Genomic DNA, 20,862 nt, shown 5'->3' with positions numbered 1-20,862 from the left:
CACACAGTCACACACAGACACAGTCACACACACACACACACAGTCACACACACACACACACAGTCACACACAGTGTCACACACACACAGTGTCACACACAGTCACACACACACAGTCACACACACACAGTCACACACACACAGTCACACACACACAGTCACACAGTCACACACACACAGTCACACACACACACACACACAGTCACTCACACACACACACACAGTCACACACACAGTGTCACACACACACAGTGTCATACAGACACACACACACACACAGTGTCACACAGTCACACACACACACACACAGTCACACACACACACAGTCACACAGTCACACACACACACAGTCACACACACACAGTCACACATAGACACACAGTCACACACACACACACACAGTCACACACACACACACACAGTCACACACACACACAGTCACACAGTACAGGTCAAAAGTCTGGCCACACCTCATTTAAAGATTTTTCTGTATTTTCATGACTATGAAAATTGTACATTCACACTGAAGGCATCAAAGCTATGAATTAATACATGTGGAATTATATACTTATAAAAAAAAAGTGAAAAAAATTAAACTATGTCTTATATTCTAGGTTCTTCAAAGTAGCCATCTTTGGCTTTGATAACTGCTTTGCACACTCTTGGCATTCTCTTGATGAGCTTCAAGAGGTAGTCACCGGGAATGGTCTTTCAACAATCTTGAAGGAGTTCCCAGAGATGCTTAGCACTTGTTGGCCCTTTTGCCTTCACTCTGCGGTCCAGCTCACCCCAAACCATCTCAATTGGGTTCAGGTCTGGTGACTGTGGAGGCCAGGTCATCTGGCATAGCACCCCATCACTCTCCTTATTGGTCAAATAGCCCTTACACATCCTGGAGGTGTGTTTGGGATCATTGTCCTCTTGAAAAATAAATTATGGTCCAACTAAACGCAAACCGGATGGAATAGCATGCCGCTGCAAGATGGTGTGGTAGCCATGCTCGTTCAGTAGGTCTTTAATTTTGAATAAATCCCCAACAGTGTCACCAGCAAAGCTCCCCCACACCATCACACCTCCTCCTCCATGCTTCACGGTGGGAACCAGGCATGTAGAGTCCATCCGTTCACCTTTTCTGTGTCGCCCAAAGACACGGTGGTTGGAACCAAAGATCTCAAATTTGGACTCATCAGACCAAAGCACAGATTTCCACTGCTCTAATGTCCATTCCTTGTGCTCTTTTGCCCAAACAAGTCTCTTCTGCTTGTTGCCTGTCCTTAGTAGTGGTTTCCTAGCCGCTAATTTACCATGAAGGCCTGCTGCACAAAGTATCCTCTTAACAGTTGTTGTAGAGATGTGTCTGCTGCTAGAACTCTGTGTGCCATTGACCTAGTCTCTAATCTGAGCTGAGTTTGGGGTATAACTGGGGGATTGGATCCGCTGAAGACTGTGTGTTTGGGTCGGACTGTTATTGAGTCATATGTGACTAAAAAAATTTTTGGGGATCCGCTCCCTATATATCTGATTCCTCCATAATATGAAAAGATATGGGCTATATGTTCTAGCTTTTGGCCTTTGATGTGTGGTTGTGGTGTTTTTTGATCTCCGGGATATATGCGCCTTATTGTAGAATAACAATAGTACCGGGTGTTTCTGTTTATTGGTATCACCTAGGTAACCCTTCCTGGCCGCGGTCATGTGATGCTGCCGCTATGTGTGTGGGCGGGTACTCCTGCCAGCTGGGTTTCACTGCTTATGGGCGGTGTTCTCTCCCGGCTGGATGTGCGCACTCTTGTGGTGACGTCTGCATGACTGGAGGCGGATGTGAGACCGCGTTGGATGACGTAGCCAGAGTGCAGGGATATGACGAGATTGGTGAGTTATGAGACGCGGTGTTCCATTGGAAGGGATGTGATCCTTTTTGTTAAAATGCGTCCTTTGATAGGTATCAGGTACATTTAGGCGCCGCTTTCGGAGGAAATCAATTGGTTTAATCCACAGTACGAGAAAGTACATGGCTTTCTCTGGATTGGGCTATTGTTCTCATGGCAACGACTGACACATTATGTTGCTTGGCTAGGAGAAATGTAAACAACCTATGAAACTTTAAGTATATACATGTTTTCTATACTTTGGATGTGGTGATTATATCTGCGGTGGTGGATTTTTACTATATGTACATTTGAGGTTTGTTATTATATTTTAATTGTGATATATTTTATAGTGGGAGGTGGCTTGATGGCGATTGGTGCTATGTGTGGCATTGACGCTATTTAAAGCTGACCCCTGACATGGTTTGTTATGCTTGAGAAAGACCTTCTGGTCGAAACGTTGCTGTGACATGGCTTAATAAATTTCTACTTTGGATTACTACACCCAGATGGAGCGCTGGTTCTTTACTCATCTTTGGACTATGTAGTATATTGCCCAGTGACGTAGTATACAGCACAGAGCCACGTAGTATATTGCCTAGTGACGTAGTATATTGCGCAGCCACGTAGTATGTTGCCCAGTGACGTAGTATATTGCCTAGTGACGTAGTATATTGCGCAGCCACGTATATTGCCCAGTGACGTAGTATATTGCCCAGTGACATGGTATACAGCACAGGGCCACGTAGTATATTGGCCAGTCGCGTAGTATATTGCACAGCGACGTAGTATACAGCACAGAGCCACGTAGTATATTGCCTAGTGACGTAGTATATTGCGCAGCCACGTAGTATATTGCCCAGCCACGTAGTATACAGCACAGAGCCACGTAGTATATTGGCCAGTCGCGTAGTATATTGCCCAGTGACGTAGTATACAGCACAGAGCCACGTAGTATATTGCCCAGTGACGTAGTATACAGCACAGAGCCACGTAGTATATTGCCCAGTGACGTAGTATACAGCACAGAGCCACGTAGTATATTGCCCAGTGACGTAGTATACAGCACAGAGCCACGTAGTATATTGCACAGCGACGTAGTTTACAGCACAGAGCCACGTAGTATATTGCACAGCGACGTAGTATACAGCACAGAGCCACGTAGTATATTGGCCAGTCACGTAGTATATTGCCCAGCTACGTAGTATATTGCCCAGCCAGGTTTGTCGCATTTTAAAAACAAACATATGTTCACCTTTCCGAGGGCCCCTTGTAGTCCACGGCAGCTTCCGGTCACAGGGTTGGTATGAGCGCAGGACCTGTAATGACGTCGCGGTCACATGACCGTGACGTCATGGCAGATCTTACTAGCGCAGGCGCGCAGGGCCTGTGATGACGTCGCGGTCATGGCAGGTCCTTCTCCCATACCATCTTTGCCACCGGAACCTGCAACGGAAGATGGCGGCCGGTGCGAACGACTACGGAGGGTGAGTATAGCAGGTTTTTTTTTTTTAATTATTTTTAACATTTCATTTTTTACTATTGATGCCGCATAGGCAGCGTCAATAGTAAAAAGTTGGGGACACACAGGGTTAATAGCGGCGGTAACGGAGTGCCTTACCCGCGGCATAACGCGGTCCGTTACCACAGGCATTATCCCTGTGTTACCGGTGACCGGAGGGGAGTATGCGGGCGACAGGCACTGACTGCGGGGAGTAAGGAGCTGCCATTTTCTTCCAGACTGTGCCCGTCGCTGATTGGTCGCGGCAGCCATGACAGGCAGCTGGCGAGACCAATCAGCGAATGAATAACCGTGACAGAAGGACAGACAGACGGAAGTGACCCTTAGACAAATATATATATATACTAGATTGTGGCCCGATTCCAGAATATGCATGTCCCCGTAGTATATGGACAATGATGATTCCAGAATTCGCGGCAGACTGTGCCCGTCGCTGATTGGTCGAGGCAACCTTTTTGACATCATCGTCGCCATGCTGTGCCCGTCGCTGCTTGGTCGAGGCCTGGCGGCCTCGACCAATCAGAGACGCGGGATTTCCAGGACAGACAGACGGAAAAACCCTTAGACAATATATATATATATATATATATATATTTTATATATATATATATATATATTTTATATATATATAGATGTGGCAACGTTTCTGTCCTGGGTACAGTCTCTCTCTCTCTCTCTCTCTCTTATATACGGTCTATTGAACCCGTTCTATGCCCGGGTGGCGAGCATTTATATTGGTATATGGTCTCCATCCTGGTATGTGCTGCTCCATCCTGCCATGTGCTGCTCCCATCCTGTCATGTGCTCTTCTGTTCTGTTCTGTCATGTGCTGCTCCCATCCTGCACCCCCGTTCTGTCATGTGCTGCTCCCATCCTGCGCCCCCGTTCTGTCATGTGCTGCTCCCATCCTGCGCCCTCGTTCTGTCATGTGCTGCTCCCGTACACTGCTCCATTATGGTTGGTGGCCCCCATAAGATGCTCCATAGTATATGCCCCCGTACACTGCTCCATTATGGTTGATGGCCCCCATAAGATGCTCCATAGTATATGCCCCCGTACACTGCTCCATTATGGTTGATGGCCCCCATAAGATGCTCCATATTATATGCCCCCGTACACTGCTCCATTATGGTTGATGGCCCCATAAGATGCTCCATATTATATGCCCCCGTACACTGCTCCATTATGGTTGATGGCCCCCATAAGATGCTCCATATTATATGCCCCCGTACACTGCTCCATTATGGTTGATGGCCCCCATAAGATGCTCCATATTATATGCCCCCGTACACTGCTCCATTATGGTTGATGGCCCCCATAAGATGCTCCATATTATATGCCCCCGTACACTGCTCCATTATGGTTGATGGCCCCCATAAGATGCTCCATATTATATGCCCCCGTACACTGCTCCATTATGGTTGATGGCCCCCATAAGATGCTCCATATTATATGCCCCCGTACACTGCTCCAATATGGTTGATGGCCCCCATAAGATGCTCCATATTATATACCCCCGTACACTGCTCCATAAAGGTTTATGGCCCCCATAAGATTCTCCATGGCATATGCCCCGTACACTGCTCCATTATGGTTTATGGCCCCCATAAGATGCTCCATAATATATGCCCCCGTACACTGCTCCATTATGGTTGATGGCCCCCATAAGATGCTCCATATTATATGCCCCCGTACACTGCTCCATAAAGGTTTATGGCCCCCATAAGATTCTCCATGGTATATGCCCCGTACACTGCTCCATTATGGTTTATGGCCCCCATAAGATGCTCCATAATATATGCCCCCGTTCACTGCTCCATTATGGTTTATGGCCCCCATAAGATGCTCCATAATATATGCCCCCCATAAGATGCTCCATAATATATGCCCCCCATAAGATGCTCCATAATATATGCCCCCCATAAGATGCTCCATAATATATGCCCCCCATAAGATGCTCCATAATATATGCCCCCCATAAGATGCTCCATAATATATGCCCCCCATAAGATGCTCCATAATATATGCCCCCCATAAGATGCTCCATAATATATGCCCCCCATAAGATGCTCCATAATATATGCCCCCCATAAGATGCTCCATAATATATGCCCCCCATAAGATGCTCCATAATAAAATCTCTCCTATCTATCTATCTATCTATCTATATAATTTCGAATTAAAATAGATTTTTTCTTGACCCCTTAATGACAGCCAATACGCCTTTTAACTGACTTGACATATAAGAGAATAGCCTCCCCATACAGTTAACAATCCAGCATCTGTCGGCTGTACACTATAGCTGACAACTTTCTGCATCAGCCAAGATCAGTGTTTGCACTGTCCAAATCTGTTTAACCCCTTAGATGTTGCTGTAAATAGTGACTACATCATTATATATGGTTAACAGAGTGTGGGGGCTTCCTCTTTATTCCAATTGGTGCCCTCAGATCATGATTGTGTGGTCCTGACGTTTGCGATGGTTATTCACGACCAAATAGCGGCCTTAGAGCCTGACGGCTGTAGTAATCTGTTCAGAAGTTAGAGGCATTTAGGTGGTAAAAATGCACATTTTCATTTCTGTCATACCACTTTGCATTAATTCCTGTAAAGCACCAGAAGGGTTAATAAACTACCTGACAGCAGTTTTTGATATGTCAGGGGGTGCTGTTTTTAAAATGGTATCACGTTTTGGGGTTTCCCAATATATAAGACCCATAAAGTCACTTCAAACATGGATAAGTCCCTAAAAAAATAAATTTAGTAAATTTCCTTGAAAAAATGAAAAATTGCTGCTACTATTTTAAACCTCCTAAAATGCTAAAAAAATGAAATAACATTTTACAAATGATGCTGATGTAAAGCTGACATGTGGGAAATGTTTTGCTGTGGTATGACTATCTGGATTAAACTAAGGGATAATCATTCAAATTTTGAAAATTGCTAATTTTTTAACATTTTTCTCAAATTTTTGATATTTTTTATAAATAAACACATAACATATTGACCTAAATTTACCATTATCATAAAGTATAATGTGTCACGAAAAAACAGTCTCAAAATCACTGGGATTTGATGAAGCGTTGCAGAGTTATTACCACATAAAATGACACTGGTCAGATTTCAAAAATTTGGCTCCGTCACTAAGGGGTTAAATAGCCTTTGATCTTCTGATGGATGTATTTTGACTAAATGTTTTGAATACATATTGATCTTTACCTATAATAAGGGACTATTGCAATTTTTTCTTTATGGTTAATAAGTTTATATTGGACCCCCCCTATTCCTACTTTGGCAGTACTATTCTGTACAATATTTTAAAATGTATTTATGAATAAACTGAACTTTTTTGGCATAAGACACTCGTCTTTACCCCATTTTGCTTGCTTTATTTAGCTTGTAGGGGTTTGTAGTGTATAATATTGTGTATTGAGTTTTTGCCTATACTAAATTCCATAAATACAGGGTTTTTCTTGGTGTTTCAGGTGAGTATAATGCCTAATTCCACAGAATCCGCTCGTCTCCTGTAATAAAACAAAAATCAAAAACAATATCCCTCACCTGTCCGTCGTTCTGTCCCATGCCGTAATCCATGTCTGGAGGATATTAGTTTTCAAGCTGGACGGTGCCAAGATGCGACCGTCCAGGCTAAGAACCACTGGGGAATGAGCTGCTGCGAGCACAGCATCAGTCACCACCGATGATGTCCTTGTCAGTGTTTTGTTTTATTTCAAATATAAGACTTTATTCTGGTTGTGTCTTTACCATATAACTCTATGATTAGTAATGGATAGGTGTCTTATAGGCGCCTCTCCATTACTAATCTGTGGGATTAATGTCACGTGAATATACAAAGGTGACATCAACCTCACAAATATGAACCCCACTTGCCACCGCTACAGTGCAAGTGGGATGAGTCAGGCAAAGCGACAGAATTTAATAGATGCACCTTTTGTGGGCTGCTGTTTTTAGCCTTGGGGGGGGGGGGGGGGGGAGGGGGCGGGGTGCAATATCCATGGCCCCTTACAAGCCTGAGACTACCAGCCCCCAGCTGTCTGCTTTAGCTTGGATGGTTGTAAAAAAGCAAGGACCTCTTACCGTTTTTTTATTTATTTATTTAAATAATTAAAAAAAAAAATACGGCACAGGGACCCCTCTATTCTTGATTCTTGCTGGAGCTGGCCGCCAAAGGTTGCAGCCCTCAGCTCTGAGTTTTACTTTGCTGGTTATCAAAAATACAAGGGAGCCCACTCCAATCTTTTTTTTTATTTATTTATTTGTAGCGCAGGCGCCATTTGATGAAAGCTCACATCAGCCACTCCTGCTCTCACTGCTGTTACCGGCAGCAGACGGTGGCTGATCGTAGCAGTAGTCCCATCAGCTGACACCAGTGACTGGAGGTAATCTTTATACCGATCACAGATGCACGCTCATGTTGTCTTTTGAAAGCGTGGGAACCGTGGCTGTCTGACCGGCGGTGATGATTTTTCCACCGATCAAAAGCTGTGTTTCCATGCGGTCATGACAGCATGGCAAACACTGGATGTTCCCCCCCCCCCACCCCCCCCACCATTCAAGTGAATGGAGTCCACGTACTTTACTGGTACCTGAACCCAAATTATTTGTAACTATACTGCCGAGCCCAAACATCCAGATGTCTGACCACCTCTAATTGTTAGGCCATGCGAGCCATGCTGCCAAGCAATGACTGTTATTGGGCTCCTGTGCTTTTTACTATTTCCGCTTGTCTTAGGTTCATTCGAAGGCACGACCCTTGGACAAGTGGAAGAAGTAGTGGCCATTCTTTAGCCGCAGGGCTCTGATAGCATAAAAATATCACGCGCCATAAGGAAAGGGCAAGTGTATGATGTTTTTTGTTTTTATTTTAAAAGGGGTTGCCCAGGTAATAGACAACCCCTTTTAAAAGATCGGTTTTCCTTTTAAAGCTACTTTGCTTTTTCATCCTTTTGCAGGGAAGAGCAGCTGTGAAGTAACAGAGAACTTTTGCTATTATTTGTGTGTATTGTGCAGTCAGTGCTAATTCGGTTATTGGCGATCTAATAACCATGTATAAGTATATTAGGGGACAATACAAATATCTCGCTGAGGATCTGTTTATACCAAGGAAGGTGACGGGCACAAGGGGGCATTCTTTGCGTCTGGAGGAGAGAAGGTTTTTCCACCAACATAGAAGAGGATTCTTTACTGTTAGGGCAGTGAGAATCTGGAATTGCTTGCCTGAGGAGGTGGTGATGGCGAACTCAGTCGAGGGGTTCAAGAGAGGCTTGGATGTCTTCCTGGAGCAGAACAATATTGTATCATACAATTAGGTTCTGTAGAAGGACGTAGATCTGGGGATTTATTATGATGGAATATAGGCTGAACTGGATGGACAAATGTCTTTTTTCGGCCTTACTAACTATGTTACTATGTTACTGTGCACCTCAAGTGGAGAATTGCATTTGGTGCACTGGGTTGAAGGAAATTAATATGTTGAAAATTCTCATTACTAATGCAAAGATGAGGTGTCCCTTAACATAAATTTTTTTTTTAGTGAAACCTACTCTTCAAATAACATTTTATTTGCCTAGACCACTGAAAAATGCAGAGATGATGCAATGGAAGCCATTAGAGGAAATTTGGATGGATTTTCCAGAGATGCAAGAATGCACCCACCTCCAGTGTTGCATGCCTTGAAACCAGGTAATGTAATTACAGAATAAGCAAAACTGGGCCTTATGCAGATGACACAGACAGTCACTATGTTCTGCACTGGATACCATGGCCCTCTCATCCCTATCCTGGTATGCATGGTCCCCCTCATCCCTATCCTGGTATAGGCGTAGTCCCCTTCATGCCTATCCTGGTAGACATGGTCCCCCTCATCCCTATCCTGGACTGCATGGTCCCCCCTCATCCCTATCCTGGTAGGCATGGTACCCTTCATGCCTATCCTGGTAGACATGGTCCCCCTCATCCCTATCCTGGTAGGCATGGCCCCATCAGAAGAACATTAAAATAAACCATTTTACTTAACTTTGATCGCTCCCTCGCAACATCTTGTTGCTATGCCAGCAGCTGATTTATGCTTGCAAGCAGCACATGGCAGTGAAGTCATGTTCTGCTTACAAGCTGAGGACAGCTGCCTAGATACTCGCTGCTCTCCATGCCTGGACTATGTGCGTGGAGATCAGTGAATATTCATTGCTCTTTAATAGCGAACACAGTGTTAGCCACAGCCGCCTGCATATGCCGGTTGTTCACGTGTGCCCGCTACTAAAGGGAATGAATATTCACTGCATTCCACGCCTCTGAGAGTTGAGCAGTGAATATTCATTCCCTTAAGTAGCAGGCACACGCGAAGGCCCGGCAGCTTGCAGGAAGCTGACTGTTGCGGCTAACAGCATGTCCGCTATTAAAGAGAAATTAATACTCACTGCTTTCCACTCTCATGGCCATGGAATGCAGTGAATATTCATTTCTCTTTAGCAGCGGGCACAGGAGTTGGCTGCAGCTGGCTCCTGCCTCCTGTGACCCGCTGCTCTGCTGCTGCTGCTCCCCATCCACAGCCAGAGCAAGTACATCTGGACTATAAGACAAATCCCCCATTTTCCTCCACATTTTTGGAAGAAAGAGGTGCGTCTTATAGTCTGAAAAATATGGTAATTTTTACTTATTGCTGTCTAAGCATCTATTCATAGATAGCCTATTTGTTATAGAAATGTCTGCTTTGAAAAATCCATTATAGTCATATAAATGGGGTAATTGTCGCAAACAGAAAAATGGAGAGATAGGAGTATTCTGCGCTGCTGGTTGTGTAGTATCATGAATATCCACTACACTTCATATGAGGGAAAGTGCGGTTTAATCTCTACTCATTTCAAAGTAGTGTGACTTTTTCATCAGGGGAACGACAAAGATTGTGCTTAGTAGCAGGAAACATAGCTTCACTGTTTGCATTTGCATCATGTGTCGTTGCAAGGCTGGAAATAATCCAGTCGGGCTATGGCCGGAAGTATGCATATCGCATACTTGCAGTCACGAGAGCTCCGCAGATGCTCACAGCTCGCAGTGTGTTCGCTGGAAGGATTCACAAGTCTACAGTCACACAGAATGACTGCAGACTTGTCATTTTAGACCGAACAACCCCTTTTCAGGGCACAGTGCCTCACATGATGTGTATTGGATTTTCTTGATTCTACAATCCGCAGCACAGGATATCCACATTTCCTATTACTTTTATATTACATTGGATCCGCCAACCTGCGGAGTTGCAGCAGCTGGATATTAAAGCCTCAAACTTTATTAGTGTTGTGTGCCACACAACCGCATCAGGTGGGCAGTGCCACTTTACTCGCCACATTGTTGTCTGGATAACGCCCTGTTGCTCTGTTGTGATTTGTCCCCACAACTTCTTCTAAACAGAAGAATGAAGCATTTGTTGAAATTTCTTTAGCAAAATCTGCTGCATATAAATAAAAGCTACGGTAATTGTGCGTGTTTTATTTTTCTCTTATTAGTTAATGTTACAATGTTTCCAAAACCAGAAGCCATTGAGCCAATGCTGCCTTCTTGGATTTACAATGACAGTCTTGTACCAGGTATTTCCATTTTTATAATCTATTTCTTTTTAGTATAAAAATGATCTTTTCTTTTTGCTACCTCTTGAAAAAGAGGAATCATTTTAGGAATCAAGGTCATTGACAAATTGGCATATTTTCCATTAGTTCTTTATGCAGTAACCAATTGACTTCAAAGGGGTTTTCCAGGCTTAGGATATTGCTGACCTATTCTTGTGATAGGTCTTCAATATCCCATTAGAGGGAGTCAAACACTCAGAGCAGAGATATAGTTTTGAGCAACAACCACTACACAGTGTTCTGTTCTGCTCCATTGACTGTTTACCTTCAGCTTAGGGGGGATGTTTGGCGTTGGCCCCCTAATGACAAATGGTCAATATCATAAGCCTGAACAATCACTTTAATAATTTAAAAACAAAAAAACCTTAGTGTTTGTACTATAGAAATTAAAGGAGTGGTCGGGCACCTAAAATGTATTTTTCTAGCTATCTGTCCTTAGACACCTAACCACTTTTGTTATTTTGCTTTATTACTCATTACCCTACACCAGTGTTCCCGAACTCCTGTCCTCAAGAGCCACCAACAGGTCATGTTTTCCTTAAGGTACCTTCACACATAACGATATTGTTAACGATATCGTTGCTTTTTGTGACGTAGCAACGATATCGTTAATGAAATCGTTATGTGTGACAGCGACCAACGATCAGGCCCCTGCTGGGAGATCGTTGGTCGCTGAATAAAGTCCAGAACTTTATTTCGTCGCTGGACTCCTGCTGACATCGCTGGATCGGCGTGTGTGACACCGATCCAGCGATGTCTTCACTGGTAACCAGGGTAAACATCGGGTAACTAAGCGCAGGGCCGTGCTTAGTAACCCGATGTTTACCCTGGTTACCATCCTAAAAGTAAAAAAAAAACAAACACTACATACTTACCTACAGCCGTCTGTCCTCCAGCACTGTGCTCTGCACTCCTCCTGTACTGGCTGTGAGCGTCGGTCAGCCGGAAAGCAGAGCGGTGACGTCACCGCTCTGCTTTCCGGCCGCTATGCTCACAGCCAGTACAGGAGGAGTGCAGAGCGCAGCGCTGGAGGACAGACGGCTGTAGGTAAGTATGTAGTGTTTGTTTGTTTTTTACTTTTAGGATGGTAACCAGGGTAAACATCGGGTTACTAAGCGCGGCCCTGCGCTTAGTTACCCGATGTTTACCCTGGTTACCGGCATCGTTGGTCGCTGGAGAGCGGTCTGTGTGACAGCTCTCCAGCGACCAAACAGCGACGCTGCAGCGATCCGGATCGTTGTCGGTATCGCTGCAGCGTCGCTTAATGTGAAGGGGCCTTTAGTATTGCACAGGTGATGGAATTCTTGCCTGTCCAGGTGATGCAATTATCACCTGTGCAATACTAATGAAATCTTCTTTTGTTTTATTTTTTTAACCCCTTAACGACCGCCGATACGCCTTTTAATGGCGGCAGTTAAGGGTACTTAAACCACAGCGCTGTTAACGGCGCTGTTGAAAAAGTGTATAGCGCCCCCCAGAGTCGGAATCTCTCTGTGGTCTCAGTTGCCGGGGGTAGTCGAGACCCCAGAGAACATGATTCGGGTCGGTTTTTACCGACTCCCGGGTTGCGATCGCCGGTAAATAACCATTTACCGGCGGCCGCAAAAAAAAAGAAAAAAAAAAGCTGTGTGTCATTCTCTGTCCTCTGATGTGATCGCACATCAGAGGACAGAAAAATATGGGGATTCGGGGACCCTATCATTCTTACCGGTGTCCCTGGGTCCTCCTGCATCCCCTCCTTGCCGCCGGCTTCTTCCTCCGGGAAGAAAATGGTAGTTGTGCTGGCCGGCAGAGGAAGATTCTTCCTCTTGTTTTATTTTAGTCACTGTGAGATCCTATCACAGTGATCAAAATAAAAAAATAGTAAATAACCCCACCCTTTATCACCCCCTTAGTTAGAAATACATACTTTTTTTTTATTTTATCATTTTTTCCTATTTTCCAATTAGGGTTAGGGCTAGGGTTAGGGTTGGGGCTAAAGTTAGGGTTAGGGCTTGGGTTAGGGTTTAGGCTAAAGTTAGGATTAGGGTTGGGGATAAAGTTAGGGTTGGGGCTAAAGTTAGGGTTAGGGCTTGGGTTAGGGTTTAGGCTAAAGTTAGGGTTGGGCCTAAAGTTAGGGTTAGGGTTGGGGCTAAAGTTGGCTAGGGTTAGGGTTGTGGCTAAAGTTGGGGTTGGGGCTAAGGTTATGGTTGGGGCTTAATTTAGGGTTTGGGTTGGGGCTAAAGTTAGGGTTAGGGTTGGTATTAGGGTTACGTTTGGGATTAGGGTTAGGTTTGGGATTAGGGTTAAGGTTGGGGTTAGGTTTGAGGTTAGGGTTGAGATTATGATTAGGGGTGTGTTGGGCTTAGGGATTTGATTAGGGTTAGGGTTGGGATTAGGGTTAGGGGTGTTTTGGCGTTAGGGTTGTGATTAGGGTTAGGGGTGATTTGGGGTTAGGATTTTGATTAGGGTTATGGATTGGGTTGGGAATAGCGTTAGGGATGTGTTGGGGTTACAGTTTGAGTTAGAGAATTGGGGGGTTTCCACTGTTTAGGTACTTCACGGGGTCTCCAAACGCGACAGCCAATTTTGCTTTCAAAAAGTCATTTGGTGCTCCCTCCCTTCTGAGCTCTGCCATGCGCCCAAACAGTGGTTCCCCTCCCCCCCCCCCCACATATGGGTTATCGGCGTACTCCGCATAAATTGCACAATAATTTTTTGGGTCCAATTTCTCCTGTTACCCTTGTGAAAGTAAAAATCTGGGGGTGAAAAGATCATTTTTGTTAAAAAAAATGATTTTTTTTATTTTCATGGCTCTACATTATAAACTTCAGTGAAGCAGTTGGAAGTTCATAGTGCTCACCACATATCTAGATAAGCTCTTTGGGGGGGTCTAGTTTCCAAAATGGGGTCACTTGTGGGGGGTTTCTACTGTTTAGGTACATCAGGAGCTCTGCAAATGCAATATGACGCCCGCAGACCATTCCATCAAAGTCTGCATTTTCAAACGTCACTACTTTCCTTCCGAGGCCCGATGTGTGCCCAAAGAGTGGTGTCCCCCCACATATGAGGTATCAGCGTACTCAGGACAAACTGGACAACAAATTTTGGAGTCCAATTTCTCCTGTTACCCTTGAAACAATTGTGATCTAAAAAATAATTTTTGAGGGAAAAAAAGGATTTTTTTATTTTCACGGCTCTACGTTCTAAATTTCTGTGAAGCACTTGGGGGTTCAAAGTGCTCACCACACGTCTAGATAAGTTCCTTAATAGGTTTAGTTTCCAAAATAGGGTCACTTGTTGGGGGTTTCCACTGTTTAGGCACATCAGGGGCTCTCCAAACGCGACATGGCGTCCGATCTCAATTCTAAACAATTTTGCATTGAAAAAGTCAAACGGAACTCCTTCTCTTCCAAGCCCTGCCGTGCGCCCAAACAGTGGTTTACCCCCACATATGGGGTATCGGCGTATTCAGCAGAAATTGCACAACAAATTTTGTGGTTCATTTTCTCTTTTTACACGTGTAAAAATAAAGAAATTTGGTTCTGAATTAAAATGTTAGCAAAAAAAAGTTAAATGTTCATTTTTTCCTTCCACATTGTTTCAGTTGCTGTGAAGCACGTCAAGGGTTAATAAACTTCTTGAATGTGGTTTTGAGCACCTTGAGGAGTGTAGTTTTTAGAATGGTGTCAAGTTTGGGAATTTTCTGTCATGTACACCCCTCAAAGTGACTTTTAAATGTGAGATGGTCCCTAAAAAAAAAATGGTTTTGTAAATTATGTTGTAAAAATTAGAAATCCCTGGTCAACTTTTAACCCTTATAACTTTTTAACAAACAAAAATTTTGTTTCCAAAATTGTGCTGATGTAAAGTAGACATGGGGAAAATGTTATTTATTAACTATTTTGTGTGACATATCTGATTTAACCCCTTTACACCCAAGGGTGGTTTGCACATTAAAGGGCCAATGTCACCCCCTCCAGCTCTAACCGCTCCTCTGCCGTCACTCCAGTCTTCCTGTGCTTTCGGCGTGGGCATTGCGGCCAGCCACCTTTGGAATCCCTGCCCCGCACGGTGCATAATGCATAACAGTGCAGGGCGGGGATTCCAAAGGTGGCTGGCCGCAATGCCCGCGCAAGCGCAGTCTGCAAGTCTGGCTGGGACGTCAGACGGCCAGAGCTTACTGCGTCTGCACAGCACAGCCGTACACTGCGCAGGCGCCGGTTTTGAAACATACACAGCTCTGAGGGGGCGGCGCAGGAAGATTGGAGTGACGGCTGGGGAGTGAGGACCCGCCTCCCTGGCTAGAGACAGGAATTGTGGCTAAGTATAAAAACGCTTTATTTGGGGTATACTTGAACCTAAAACTAAAAGAGCCACCTTGTTAGAATGCAGCATTACTGCTGCACAAGGTGGCTCTTTTAGTTTATAACGGCTGGAGGGGGGTGACCGTGGCCCTTTAATGACCAGGCCAATTTTTACAATTCTGACCACTGTCCCTTTATGAGGTTATAACTCTGGAACGCTTCAACGAATCTTGGCGATTCTGACATTGTTTTTTCGTGACATATTGTACTTCTTGATAGTGGTAAAATTTCTTCGATATAACTTGCGTTTATTTGTGAAAAAAACAGAAATTTGGCGAAATTTTGAAAATTTTGCAATTTTCCAACTTTGAATTTATATGCCCTTAAATCACATAGATATGTCATGTAAAATAATTAATACGTAACATTTCCCACATGTCTACTTTACATCAGCACAATTTTGGAACAAATTTTTTTTTTTTGTTAGGGATTTATAAGGGGTAAAAGTTGACCAGCAATTTCTCATTTTTACAACACCAATATTTTTTAGGGACCACATCACATTTGAAGTTATTTTGAGGGGTCTATATGATAGAAAATAACCAAGTGTGACACCATTCTAAAAACTGCACCCCTCAAGGTGCTCAAAACCACATTCAAGAAGTTTATTAACCCTTCAGGTGTTTTACAGGAATTTTTGGAATGTTTAAATAAAAATGAACATTTAACTTTTTTCACACAAAATTTATTTCAGCTCCAATTTGTCTTATTTTACCAAGGGTAAGAGAAGAAATTGGACCCCAAAAGTTGTGCCATTTGTTCTAAGTACACCGATACCCCACATGTGGGGGTAAACCACTGTTTGGGCGCATGACAGAGCTCGGAAGGGAAGGAGCGCCGTTTGACTTTTCAATGCAAAATTGACTGGAATTGAGATGGGATGCCATGTTGCATTTGGAGAGCCCCTGATGTGCCTAAGCATTGAAACCCCCCACAAGTGACACCATTTTGTAAAGTAGACCCCCAAAGGAACTTATCTAGCTGTGTTTTTACAGCTTTCAATGCCCAAGTGTTTCACTACAGTTTATAATGCAGAGCCGTGAAAAAATCATTTTTTTCCCACAAAAATTATTTTTTAGCCCCCAGTTTTGTATTTTTCCAAGGGTAACAGGAGACATTGGACCCCAAAAGTTGTTGTCCAATTTGTCCTGAGTACGCTGATACTCCATATGTGGTGGGGAACCACCATTTGGGTGCATGGCAGAGCTCGGAAGGGAAGAAGCGCCATTTGGAATGCAGACTTAGATGGATTGGTCTGCACGATGCATTTGCAGAGCCCCTGATGCACCCTAAACAGTAGGAACCCCCTCACAAGTGACACCATTTTGGAAACTAGACCCCCTAAGGAACTTATCTAGATGTGTTTTGACAGCTTTGAACCCCCAAGTGTTTCACTACAGTTTATAACGCAGTCGTGAAAATTAAAAACCGGTTTTTACGTACCGGTAATAGGATTTTACAGAGTCCACGACAGCACCCACAACGAGAGAGGGGATCCGCCCACCTTCCGGACAGGAACCTACAGGTTAAAAAGGGGCGGTCCCCCTCGCCCTCCAGTTTGTGTTCCAGAGTACAAGGGTTACCGCCAATGCATCAGTACATGACAATATTATCTTAAACACTACTAAATACCACCACCTCTATAGAGTGATCTCTAAGGCACACCTTCCAACAGAGTGCAGGAATAAGTAACTAAATACGGGGGGAATGTATGGGTGCTGTCGTGGACTCTGTAAAATCCTATTACCGGTACGTAAAAAACGGTTTTCCTATCGCCACGACAGCACCCACAACGAGAGACTTTCAAAGACTATTTAACTGGGAGGGACCACAGCACTAAGTACTGAACGGCCAAACTGTAAGCTGGAATTAGCAGATAGATCAAGGCGATAGTGCTTATAAAAGGTGGAAGGTGATGACCAAGTTGCCGCCTTACATATCATTTCAATGGGGACATCTGCCTTCTCCGCCCAGGATGATGCCATGGCCCGAGTGGAGTGCGCCCTGATGCCTGCTGGTGGTGTTACTCCCCTGGCAGAATAGGCAAGACATATCGCTTCTCTAATCCATCTAGCGATAGAGTTCTTCGTGACACCAGAACCCTTTTTCTGATTCTGGAAAGAAACAAACAGAGCCCTACTCTGTCTCCAGCTTTGTGTCCTATCCAGGTATTCTAATATCGCCCTCTTTACATCTAGGGTATGATATTTTTTCTCCTTTTCTGAACCTGAGAATAGGCAAGACATATCGCTTCTCTAATCCATCTAGCGATAGAGTTCTTCGTGACACCAGAACCCTTTTTCTGATTCTGGAAAGAAACAAACAGAGCCCTACTCTGTCTCCAGCTTTGTGTCCTATCCAGGTATTCTAATATCGCCCTCTTTACATCTAGGGTATGATATTTTTTCTCCTTTTCTGAACCTGGATTTTCATTGAAAGATGGTAAATAAATCTCCTGACTTCTATGAAATTTAGTTGCTACTTTTGGCAAGTATGCAGGATCAGGCTTTAAGACAATGTTATCCTGGAGAATTATTAGATAGGGAGGATCTACTGATAACGCATGTATATCACTAACCCTCCTGGCAGACGTTAATGCTAAAAGTAGAGCTGTTTTTAAGGTTAAATTTTTCATTGAAATGGAGTCTAATGGCTCGAAAGGAGGTTCAGTCAATGCCTCAAGCACCAAATTTAAATCCCAAGGGGGTATTCTTACAATATGGATTGGGTTAGAACGCTGACATGCCTTAATAAATCTAGCAGCCCATCTATTACCAGCTATATCACTGTTATACAGAGCTCCCAAGGCCGAAACATGAACTCTTAGAGTGTTGACTGCTAAGCCCAATTCCCAGCCTTTCTGAAGGAATTCTAAAATAGCTGAAATCGGAGCCTTATCTCATAAGGAATTTTTTCCAAATTTTTGTGTAGATCTTTGTAGTGACCTCCCTGTTCTTCCTCGTAGCAAACAGATCTATTATCGGCAACCCCCACAGATTGACTATCTGATCGAATATCTGTTGGTTTAGGGACCACTCTCCCTGACGAAGGGAATGGCGACTGAGGTAGTCCGCCTCTATATTGAGTTCCCCTTTTATATGAACTGCCGACAGGGATTGTAAGTGTTTCTCTGCCAGAGACAATATCTGTGCTGTAGTGGTCATCAGGGATCGAGACCTTGTCCCCCCCTGATGATTGATGTAGGCTACCACAGTGATATTGTCTGTTTGTATCTGTACATGCATATTCCTCAGGGATGGTAGTAAGGAAAGAAGAGCCTGATTGACTGCAGCAAGCTCTCTGAGATTTGAGGAATTCTGGGATTCTTGAATCGACCATCGCCCTTGGGTTAGAATGTCTCCCATATGGGCTCCCCAACCGAACGGGCTGGCATCTGTTGTAACTATCTTGTTCGGAGTGATGGTCCAGAGAACTCCTTTTGACAAATGTGCTGGATTGAGCCACCATCTCAGATCGTGAAGAGTGGCGGGTGATAATTTGAACCTTCTGCTCAGAGCACCGTGAAGAACTTTTTCTGCTTGAAGAACTTCGTATTGAAGCATTCGGGTATGAGCCTGAGCCCATCTTACCGCCGATATACACGCAGTCAAAGATCCTAGTAGAGACATTGCGTCTCTTAGACTTAAGTTTGTAACTGTCCTTACTGCCGTGATCCTTTGAACGATCTTCCGCTTCTTTTCTTCTGGTAGGAAGGATGACTGATCTTCTGAGTCTAGAAGAACTCCTAGGAACATTTGACGTCTTGTGGGTTCCAGTTTTGACTTTTCCCAGTTGATTATCCATCCGAGTTCCTGTAAGGATGATATTATGGCATTTACCCTAGACGTACACTGATCAATTGAATTTCCTACTATCAAAAAATCGTCTAGATAGGGTACCACAAGGGTTTCTCTCTCCCTGATATGGGCCATTACTTCCGAAACAACCTTAGTAAAAACTCTAGGTGCCATGGACAGGCCAAAGGGCATTGCCAAAAATTGGAAATGTTTAATCTGATGGTTTACCCATACTGCCATCCTGAGGAATTGCTGGTGATTTCTGTGAACTGGAAGATGGTAGTACGCATCTTTTAGATCCAAGACCGACATGTAGAACCTAGGAAACAAAAGCTTAGTTGTTGACTTAATGGATTCCATCTTAAAAGCGTGGTACTGAAGATATCTATTCAATTTACGTAAATTTATGATAGTCCTAAAGGACCCATCAGGTTTAGAGATTAAGAATAGCGGAGAATAAAAACCCGACTTCTCCTGATGTTTTGGTACTTCTTCAATAACTCGCTTTGTAAGCAATTGTTGAATCTCTAATTCTAAGGCCTGTTGTTGGGCCGGAGTGTCCAGTGATGTTATCACAAAATGATCTGGGGGAGTTCTCAAAAATTCTAATTTTAATCCGGACTCAACCACCCCCATTATCCAGGCACTAGAAGTAATCTTTCTCCATTTATCTGAGAAGAACTTTAGTCTTCCCCCTACTGGTAGATCTGTTTTATCTGTAATTACGCCTACGTCTTGAGAAAGATGAAGGGTTCTTATAGTATCCACCTTTCTTCTTTTGATCTGATGTTTCCCAGTCGCGATTATATCCCTGCTGGTCTGCCTGGAATCTTCTGAAGGGCATGCGTCTTCGGAAGGCGTTCTTAAAAGTGGGATTAAACGTTTTAGGAAATCCCTTCTTCCTATCTTCTGCCTTTGCAAGGATGTCATCCAGCACCGGGCCGAATAGGTACTCACCCCTACATGGAATGGAGCAAAGTTTAGCTTTAGCCTGAGCATCCCCCTTCCATGTCTTTAGCCATAGTGCCCGTCTGGCTGCATTCGAAAGACCTGCCGATCTTGCGGCCAATTTCAGAGAATCAATCGAGGCATCTGCTAGATAAGCGGCTCCTTCTCTGACCTGAGACAGGGAATTCAACAATTTATCCCTAGGTACCTTCGCTTTAAGCTGCTCCTCCAGCTGAGTCACCCAGACCATGATTGATCTGGCCGTACATGTGCCTGCGATAGCAGGCTTAAAGGCTCCAGATGATGACTCCCATAGTTTTTTAAGGAGCATGTCAGCCTTTCTGTCTGAAGGATCCTTGAGGAGCCCTACATCCTCTAACGGAAGTGAGGCTGTTTTCGAAGTAGAGGCTACTGCCGCATCTATTTTCGGAACCTTCATCCACTGGGATAAAGTGTCATCTTCAAAGGGGTACCTTCTTTTTGCAGCTGAAGGTAAAAACCCCTTATCCAGCTTGTCCCACTCCCGTCTGACCAGATCTTTAACTGAATCCACCACTGGGAAAGCTTTCCGACTTCTCTGCTCAGCCCTGCGAACATGATCTCCTGGGTTGTTTTCGGTTCTTTACTGTCTGCAACCCCCATAGTTGCATGGACTGCCTTAATTAAGGTCTCCATACCATCCGTGGAAAAGCAAGGCCTTCCCTCCTCATCTGAAGAGGATGCCGAAGACCTTTCCGAACAT

General features: G+C 44.2%; 1 protein-coding gene across 2 annotated transcripts in view; it reads left to right on the top strand.

Moving 5' to 3' along the window:
• Positions 1-20,862, top strand: part of SYNRG (synergin gamma) — a 474,426-nt gene that overhangs the window by 156,337 nt on the left and 297,227 nt on the right. For both annotated transcript variants that reach the window (XM_069756583.1, XM_069756584.1), the window contains 2 exons: positions 8,981-9,092; positions 10,910-10,990. In XM_069756583.1, the coding sequence (XP_069612684.1) occupies positions 8,981-9,092; positions 10,910-10,990 (193 nt within the window). The remainder of the gene's footprint in view (positions 1-8,980; positions 9,093-10,909; positions 10,991-20,862) is intronic.

The sequence above is a fragment of the Ranitomeya imitator genome, chromosome 3 (assembly GCF_032444005.1).
Source record: "Ranitomeya imitator isolate aRanImi1 chromosome 3, aRanImi1.pri, whole genome shotgun sequence".
Lineage (NCBI taxonomy): Eukaryota > Metazoa > Chordata > Amphibia > Anura > Dendrobatidae > Ranitomeya > Ranitomeya imitator.
Note: the sequence above shows the minus strand (reverse complement) of the source record. Positions and strands in the feature narration are given on the sequence as shown.